Here is a 10,400-nt window from a genome sequence, read left to right on the forward strand (position 1 = left end):
GACAATTCAATGAAATTTGGCACATGCTCTTCTATGATACCGGAGACGAAGTCTAGTGAAAATGGTTGTGATCGGTCCATTATTTCACCTAGCCCCTATACACAGAAAAAACTGAAAATGTGTTTTAATTATCAAATTGATTGTATCAAGCAAGTTTTGCACCTATCAACAAAATGATGATATCAATTATTAAATTTGTAAAAAAATATTTTTTTCCAATTAAAGATAGATATTCATCTATAGTGGATAGACGTGTTTTAAATCGCTCTCACAGGAAAATAACATTGTGAATATAAATTCTTAATAAAAATATAAAAAAAGATAAGTAACAGCGAATGGACGCTAATTAAATACATACTTATTTATTTTTAATATTAAAAATACATTTAAATTAAATAAATTGTCGTTTTTGTTAATGCAATTATTAACAAAACAATTTATAAAAAAAGCAAAAAGTATACAAAAAGAAAAAATAACAACAAAACCTTAAATAGAGTGTAGTGTGTGTTATTGTGCATGAGTTTCTCTAACTCTCCAACAAGTGAAAGGAGGCTCAGTAGCAATGGAAAAAATGCATACTTTGTTATGAGCTCTCCATGCAACAACAACAATAATTATGATCCAAAAAATCATAAAAACTATTTAAGTGTAAGAACAACAACAAACGAGAGATCTCCTCTCTCAAGTGCGCCAAAACAGAACAATTGTGTAGATAATAGCGCAAAAGAAAAAATAAATAAACAAACAACAGATTCAAAAACAACAACAAACGAGAGATCTCCTCTCTCAAGTGCGCCAAAACAAGACAATTGTGTGGAAGACAAAGCAAAAGAAAAAATAGATAATCAAACAACTGATTCAATGGTTGATGTAAATAGTAATGCTAATGTGAACAATATCACAAATAGTACCAATAACAATATTAACACTGTGAAAACCATTAATGATAAGGAGGGTCACTCAAGCCCAATGTCAAAGAATACTGGTGCCATACCAAAAAATACTCCAAATTTATTGAGCTCGCATAAAACGCAAAAGATCCAAACGGGAATGGACCGTTATGTCACATATGCAAAACGTAAGTCCAGCCCTAGGACTTCAAAATTGGAACCAAATCCAAAACAAGCGAAAACAAATTCCGTAAGTCAAAATCGTTTTGCACTGCTTGATAACCAAGAAAGTGAAAAAGTACCATCTATGACTTTAAAAGACCAAAAGCCACCTCCCCTCTATTTGCGCGAACCTACCACCAATCTATTGGTAAATAAGTTGTCCCAACTTGTAGGCAAAGAAAATTTCCATGTAGTCTCTCTACGGAAAGGAAATATTCAGGAAACAAAAATACAGACTTATTCAGAAAAGTCTTTTAGAACAATAGTTGATAGTTTTGATTCTGAGAAAAGAAATTATTACACGTATCAACTAAAAAGTGCAAAGGGTTTGACAGTAGTTATCAAAGGTGTAGACAGCTCTGTACCAACTGATGACATTAAAAAGGCGCTAGAGTCTGAAGGTTATGAAGTGAAGTCCATTCACAATATATTTAACAAGGACAAAATTCCCCAACCAATGTTTAGAGTTGAAATTACTTTTAACTCTTCACAATTGAAAAAAAAGGGTGATACTCATCCAATATACAGTTTAAGATATCTTCTCAATCGCAAAATAACTGTAGAGGAACCCATTAAGCGCAGAGGTCCTCCTCAATGCCTAAATTGCCAAGAGTTCGGTCACACCAGAACTTTCTGCAAATTACCATCTGTTTGTGTGAGATGCGGAGACATCCATAAGAGTCAAGATTGTCCTTACCCAAAAACAGATAACAATAAAAGAAAATGCAGTAACTGTGGTCAAAATCACACTGCTAACTATCGCGGATGTCCAGTATATCTACACATCCAACAATCAAACAAGGCCAGAAGACCTTTATATGCTCAATATAAAGCTTCTAACTTCCCAAGCCTTCCTAATACTTCTAGTGCTCAATATAGAAGTATCACAAATAAAAGCAATCAGAATAAATCGTATGCCCATACGACAAAAGAGGGTTCCGTTACCCAAATGAATGCAAATCAAACTTCTAGTGCCCAATATAGAAGTCTTACAAATAAGAATAATGAGAATTTGCAATCAAACAATGAAAATAATGCCCCATTATTTTCATATGCACATGCATTAAAAGAGGGTGTGCCTGCACCCGAAACAAATTCTCAAAGCTCTATTGAGAATCTAATTCAAACCATGAACAGTTTCATGGCAAATATGCAAAATATGTTTCAACAATTAATGCAGAATCAAAGCATGCTCATGCAGATCCTGCTAAATAAAAAATGAATTCTCTAAGAATTTGTTTTTGGAATGCTAACGGCCTTAGCCAACACAAGAATGAAGTAGAACAATTCCTGCTACTTCAGGAAATTGACGTACTACTCGTCTCTGAAACACACTTTACCCTAAAGAATTGTTTCAGAATTAATGGATACTACACTTACGATACAAAACATCCAAGTGGCAGAGCCTGTGGTGGAACAGCCATTTTAGTGAGAAAAAATATTAGACATTTCCCAATGCCAGAATACAAAAAGGACCATATCCAGGCCACCTCTATAAATATACCTGATAGTCGAGTTACAATATCTTCAATATATTGTCCTCCTAGGTATAATGTTAATCGAGAGCAGTTTCTCGAATACTTTAAAACTCTTGGCCCAAGATTCATAGCAGCTGGTGATTATAATGCAAAACATACATTTTGGGGCTCTCGCCTCATTACTCCCAAAGGCAGACAATTGCTAGAAGCAATATCGTACAACAGACTAGATGCCATATCTAGTGGCCAACCTACCTATTGGCCTACAGACCTCAATAAGATTCCCGATCTAATTGACTTTGCTGTAATCAAAAATATAAAACGAGAATTTATTTCAGTGATCCCTTCATTGGACCTCTCGTCAGACCACTCGCCTACAATTTTAACGTTATTAGAAACCCCAAATAAATTGGAAAACCATTGTTCTTGTTTCCCTAACAAGAAAACGAACTGGTTAAAGTATAAAATGTATGTTAGCTCACACCTGCCACAAAACATTTCATTGAAGAATGACCATGAAATACAATTCGCTGTCGATATATTTACGGATATCTTACAAGATGCTGTCAAAGTGTCTACACCCCCAGTCACCTTGGGAGACTTCAAAAAATCGAAATGTCCTAGGAACATTGAGTCTCTTATTAAAGAAAAGAGAACACTCAGACGTCAATGGCAACAATCACGATCTCCAAACATAAAGGTTAAACTTAATCAGTGCCAAAGAAGACTTCGCATCGCTTTAAAGGATAATAAGGAATCTAATCTGAGAAATTATCTCAAAAACTTAGACCCTACTAAGAAAACAGAATATAGTCTCTGGAAAGCTGTTAAAAATATGCAGTGCCCTATTGCATATGAGTCACCTATACGCCTTCAGAATGGTCAATGGGCAAGAAATACGTCAGAAAAAATTGAAGCATTCGCCAATCACTTGGAGAATGTGTTTACTCAAAATGATACAGATTCTTCTATTAGTGCTAACATTATAAATAATGTGGTTCCACACCCAATAAAATTCCGGTTCTCTACCGTGAAGATGACAATCAAAGGTCTAAAGGCAGGAAAATCACCTGGTATAGATAAAATTACTACCACGATGATAAGTAACCTGCCCAATTCAGCACTGAGAATTATTTTGTTCATCTTTAACTCGATGCTACGTATTGGATACTTCCCTAACTCATGGAAAGTATCCGAGATTGTTATGATACCAAAACCGGGGAAAGATGTCACTCAAGTGACATCATACCGTCCCATTAGCCTGTTGTCTTTATTCTCAAAACTTTTTGAAAAGTTATTGCTTGAAAGCCTTTTAGTACACTTTAACGATAATTGCATTATTCCTGGCCATCAGTTTGGTTTCAGAAGAAAGCACAGCACTATCGAACAGGTACATCGAATAACAACTCTTATTCGAAAGGCCTTCGAGAGCAAGCAATATTGCTCTGCATTATTCATAGATATTTCTCAAGCTTTTGATAAAGTCTGGCACGATGGACTAATACACAAAATTATCACATTACTACCTGCGAATGTTCACAAACTGCTTAAAAATTACATATATGAAAGATCTTTTCAAATCAGATCTAAAGATGTGATCTCTTCACGTCGAAAAATATCTGCTGGAGTACCCCAGGGGAGTATTCTAGGTCCGCTCCTATATATTTTATATACTGCAGATATGCCAACGAGCGCACTGACTCACACATCTACATTTGCGGATGATACCGCTTTTGTAAGCATGCATGCAAACCCTTCAATAGCTTCTGAACAACTCCAGTTTCACATCGGCGAATTGGAAAAATGGCTGGACAAATGGAAAATAAAAGTCAATGCTACAAAATGTACTCACGTTACATTTACTTTAAGAAGGGAAAATTGTCCTCCCGTGCAGATAAACAATATAAAAATTCCTGAACAAAGCCATGTGAGATATCTTGGTATCCACCTTGATCGCCGCTTAACATGGACTCACCACATTGAAGCCAAGGTTACACAAATAAAATTAAAGTCAGCTCAATTGTACTGGCTAATTGGACCACGGTCTGCTCTAGACTTGGAGTACAAAGTGCTTTTGTACAAAACAGTTATAAAACCGATATGGCTATACGGCATTCAACTGTGGGGAACAGCCTCCTCATCAAATGTTGAAAAATTACAAAGAAAGCAGTCAGCACTGTTAAGGTCAATAACAGGTGCCCCGTGGTACATTCGCAATAGTAATATTCATAGGGATCTCAATGTCCCCATAATACGCGAGGAGATCAAACTCTCTTGTTTAACCTACCTGTCGAAACTAATGGATCACCCAAATCCCCTTGCCAGGGAGTTGCTGTCATTTGAGGGTCACAGACGACTGAGAAGAACGGAAACATTGGATTTTGCCAGATAATCAAATTATCGAGAACTTTTGTTGAAATTGCAGTGGCAATAACGACGTTAGTTATAGTTTAGGTTAAGATTTCAATACTTATTGTAAATTTCTATGTAAGAAAGATTCAATAAATAATAACTAAAATGAAAAAAAAAAAAAAAAAAAAAAAAAAAAAAAAAATTAAAGAAATAATCAAAACAATTAACATCAGTAATTAAATTCAAAATTTAAAATTAGTTAATTCATTAATTGGATAAATTAAATATTTAATAAAATAAAACTTACATATTAATTAGTTTATTAATTTATCAATTTATTTGAACAGTTTGGTTAAAAATGTATTAAAAATCAATAAAGTCGAGGATTGAAACAATCAAAGCATTAATTGAATGCTTACAACATTAAAGGATTCCTTTACCTTTAACAATGCGTTAAGCACTCTCAAAAATATCTCTTTATTGTCACATTTTAACAAATAAAGTGATTTATAAATTTTAAAATATTTATGAAACTTCAACTTCTTATGCCTAAAATATTATTGACTATTTGAGAATTATTTTCCGTTATAAATAATGAAATTATTTAAATAAAATATCAAAACAAAAAACCAAAATAAAAAAGTAGGCTGGAAAAACTTTTGCAGCCAATTAAAAAATTAATTGATTCAATTAAAAGTTTAATCAAATTTGTATACTTAGGATCAAAACAATGAGATAATTATGACAGTTAAAAAATTGTTTAAATAAAAGTTAAAGAAAGAGGAAAACATGTTAATTGAAAATAAACTACCGATAATTTTTTCTGTGTAAAACTGAACTGCTGAATAGGGCTTGTAAACCTTTTAATCAAACTACAGGTCGCAATTTTTAAGATAATTCAATGAAATTTGGCACATGATCTTTTATGGTGCCGAAGACGAAGTCTATTGAAAATGGTTAACATCGGTCTATTATCTCACCTACCCCCCATACAACTGAACCCTCGAAAAGGGCTTGTAAACCTTGTAATTAAACTACAGGTCGCAATTTTGAAGATAATTCAATGAAATTTGGCACATGATCTTTTATGGTACCAGATACGAAGTCTATTGAAAATGGTTAACATCGGTCCATTATCCCACCTAGCCCCCATACAACTGAACCCCCGAATAGGGCTTGTTTTGAAGATAATTCAATGAAATTTGGCACATGATCTTTTACGGAGACGAAGCCTATTGAAAATGGTTAACTTCGGTTCATTATTTCACCTAGCTCCCATACAACTGGACCCGACGAATAGGGCTTTTAAGTTCATAATTATGTTTAATATACTCGTATCTCTACAAAATGCTGCAAAATCAAGTTCAACACTAGCCTTGATGACCCTCATGAATTTTATAATTATAGGGTCTCATTTGACCATAGCTCCTACAAACATTTTGAGAACTGGTATCTTACAATGTATCAAACTTTCATTTTCGGTGAGAACTTCAGTACCTTATTTTTTCCCCATTTGAACGGGGCCACCCTAATGTACATATATATCGCTCATTTACTGCAAGATTGGTATAATCCCAAATTCGTTATACTTAAGCATAGATTTGTCAAATTTCAAATATGTCTATTATTTTCGATGTGATATTTTTTCTATTTAGATAAACAACAACTTTTTGAATCTGGTTTCATTTTTCAAATTTCCTCTTTCGTTTAAAAGTTATTTAAAAAAATAGTAAAATGTCACACATTCAAAGCCATTTTTCTCGAAACGTTTTTTTTTTTGATTAATCCGGTCTTGTAGTAAATGAGCGATATATGTACATATCTATCTATCTATTTAAAATATTCCCATTAAAATGTTCATACCTCTAAAAGCAACCATTACCCGTGAAATAAATTACTTTTACAGATACCTATTTGATTTTAGTTAAAAAGTAATTTTCTTTTATATTTATATAAGTATATTTATATTTATTTAGTTAGTTCTTTGTTTTTTTTCACATTTTTGCAATTATCGCTGAATGTATGATTTCTCTATCTTATTCCATATTTTCGTTTTATTTTGGTTTGTAAATAAATATTTACATTGCAAATGGTAATGGAGAATTTACCTGAAATAACCAGAACCATACAGGTTTCTGTTAAAACACATAAAATCAAAAATAAATAAAAAAACTTAACTTTAGCGCTATAAAGAAAAGAATAAATAATAGCGAACGAAAAATTTTTATTTTGATAAGAATTCGCTGAATTACAAATAAATCCGAAATTATGAAAAACTAAATAAAAACATTTCATTCGTTATTTGTTTGTTTTTTGGTCTTATTCACATTTTGCCATAGTTTTTCTTTAACAAAAATGTTACAAAATGTGAATAAGAGTAAGTATAGTGAGATAAGATCGACTATATAAAATACCCTATTTAAGGTGAAATGTATAAGAAATTTTGTTTGCTAACTTGTAATCCGAGGTTTAAGTTAACCAAAGGATTGACGCACTTTGTTAAATCATTTGTCTTAGTATAATTCAAGATGTATGTATGTATGTGTGTGTGTGCAATACCTTCATTAATAGAGTAGGGTATAAAAATTATAAATAAAGTTTGTTTTTCTTCAATACTACAACAGCTACAAGTACGTGAACTACTACGACTACTGCTACCTCAACATGCTCAAATTCAGGGCAACATTAAATTACTTGGCTTAAAGGTAAATCGAGCGGAAGTACCAAACAACTAAGAAAACAACAGGAATATTAAAAAAACAATTCTAGTGTGCTACATAGCGATACATGTTGGAGCAAGGAGCATTTTGTATATGAAAATATAATAAATACGCTTTAGGAAAATGCGACTTCTGTGGGTGCTACTACTGTATATAGTTAACAATTGTACAATTTTTTGATGAATTTTGAAACATTATTAAAACTCTGAACAATTCAGACATTTCATTTAAATTTCTCCGAATAATAAAGTTTTTGCAACTATAACAGTTAAATTAAAAAAAAATATATATATGTATATTTATAATTTTTTTAAATAATGTTACATTTTTTTCTAAAACAAACAAATATTAAAATGGTTATTTTAGCCAACATAAAAATATAAGAACAAGAAAAAAATGTAATAAAAAGTTTATTTCAACCTTTACTACAACTACTCAAACTGCGATTATTTTCAACTAACTGCGCTTTTATGCAACTTGTTATATGAATTCAAATAAAAAACGGGACTGAGGCAAAAACTCCATAAACACAACAACAAAAACAAAATGTTTTTCAGTATAAAACTACCAGCAGACATGGTTGCACAAACGTGCATGAGTACATGGTAAAAAAATTTAAGCTTTAAATGTTATCCTTAATTTTAAGCAGCAGATCCTTTCCTTAATTTTTTTCTCCAATTAATATTATTAATTTTTAAAAACCTATAGCTCTCAATTTTATTAAAATCCCTTAAATAATTTTTAAGTAATTTTATCAGTGTAGCCTTATATCGACTTAGCGTAAATAAAACTGGTACAAAAGTGTTGAGAAATGTTCTTGCGATAAGAATAGGAATTTTATGCTGATGTTTGATTATGCACAAATATAATATTGTTTGTGTTGTTGCTATTGTTATTACATGCTTGCCAAATCTAAGGTCTCTAATAAACAATCAATTTCATAATCCTTAGTAATAATATCATATTATACATGACAGTTTCATATTACAAAATTTTATAGTATTTTCATAAAACAAACAAGTAAGAGTGTTCGGCTGAGCCGAATCTCATATACCCACCATCAAACCGTATGCCATAAAATGAATGCTACCCTAACATCATGATCACTCATCAAATTAACGGACCGCTTTATAATACAATTTTTTTAGATCGATTTTGGTTCATATAAACATGATTACATCGAATAGCATCGCTGTACTCGCATTTTTATGTCAGTAATTAACGCTAAAGCAATTTTCTGGAGGCAGCCTTATATGGGCGGGTACGGTAAGTTACCGACACTTTCCGCATGAAATTCGGTAGGAAGATTTAACTTTCCATAAAAGTTTCTTATATTAAATTTCATAACTGTACACGTATTTTGAAGCCATATATGGGGGAAGGGTCAAACATAAAATGTGGTAGAGAGATTTTTGGTAGTAAGATACTTACTTATGTCAAATTTCATCGCTATATTCGTAATTTTAAGCGAGTAATGATTAACGCTCATTACTCGCTTAAAATTTCTGAAGGGGACCTTATATGGGGGTTGGGTCAATTATGGACCGATCCTCATAAAATTTGGCAGGAAGTTTTTGGCTCATATAAGACTTATTTATGTTAAATTTCATCACTATAGTTACACTTTTAAAACATCAAAAAATTTTTTGTATACCAAAATTACTCATACGCTCACGGTTTAAAAATTTGTTGCTATACCCTCCACCACCATCAGTGGTGATATAGGGTATATATAACTTTGTCATTTCGTGTGTAACACCAAGAAATATTCATCTGAAACCCAACAATGTATATATATTCTGGGTCCTTATCAAATTCTGAGTCGATTTAGCTATGTCCGTCTGTGTGTGTAAAACACGCTCACGATAAAACGAAGCAATGGAGTTTAACCAAATTCACCCAAAATGTTCTTCATTTTCCTAAGTTGTTTGGTATTGAAAATGGGCAATATCGGTTCACACCGGCAAAAATAAAATATTACTGTGAAAGTTTTTTTTCGATCGGTCCATAATTGGTCATAGCTCCCATACAAGGTCCCCTCCCGAAAATCACTTAAATGCGCATAACTCATTACTAAATTAAGATATCCATATAAAATTTGGTACATGTATTGCTTATATGCACAGAAATATTACTGAGAAATTTTTTTCAGATCGGTCCATAACTGGTCATAGCTCCCATACAAGGTCCCTTCACGAAAATCACTTAAACGCACATAACTCATTACTAAATTAAGATATCCATATAAAGTTTGGCAGAAGTATTGCTCATGTTAAGAGAAAATTACTGTGAAATTGTTTTCCTATCGGTCCATAATTGATCACAGCTGCTATACAAAGACCCTTTCAGAAAAACACTTAAAGGCACATAACTCATTACCAAATAGTGATATCCTCATTACTAAATAGTGATATCCTCATTACCAAATAGTGATATTCACGATCGGTTCATAACATGGGTGAGTTCGGTCCCATTATTATTACTAAATTACGATAAAGATACAAAATTTGACTGAAATATAGCTGTTATGTACAGAAATTTACCTTAAAGAATTTTTTTACGATCGGTCTATATTTGGTCATATCTCCCATACTAGGTCCAGCCCCTAAAAGCGCCGTAGTTAACTAGTTGCATTATCAATTTGTATAGAACAAAATTATATATGTATATATGTGTTTTGAAAATCCTTAAATCTTTCACACACATGCATACATGCAAATTACTAAATATTGCTAAAG

The 10,400-nt window shown here is 32.3% G+C and overlaps 1 protein-coding gene across 1 annotated transcript; it reads left to right on the plus strand.

Annotated features, from left to right (window-relative positions):
* Positions 1–861: 861 nt before the first annotated feature.
* Positions 862–7,677, plus strand: LOC119602644. The gene is made up of 2 exons (XM_037954269.1): positions 862–1,260; positions 7,567–7,677. The coding sequence occupies exons 1-2, from the start codon at positions 862–864 to the stop codon at positions 7,675–7,677; spliced, it is 510 nt and encodes a 169-aa protein (XP_037810197.1).
* The last annotated feature ends 2,723 nt before the right edge of the window (positions 7,678–10,400 follow it).

Source organism: Lucilia sericata, unplaced genomic scaffold (assembly GCF_015586225.1).
Source record: "Lucilia sericata isolate MDLA Ls3-8-SP2 unplaced genomic scaffold, ASM1558622v1 Contig000007F_arrow, whole genome shotgun sequence".
NCBI classification, from domain to species: domain Eukaryota; kingdom Metazoa; phylum Arthropoda; class Insecta; order Diptera; family Calliphoridae; genus Lucilia; species Lucilia sericata.

Coding starts and splice junctions, on each gene's coding strand:
- LOC119602644 (XM_037954269.1), top strand. CDS start 862: ATGGTTGATGTAAATAGTAATGCTAATGTGAACAATATCACAAATAGT. Junction 1,261..7,566: donor AACCTACCACCAATCTATTG/GTAAATAAGTTG, acceptor ATACTACAACAG/CTACAAGTACGTGAACTACT.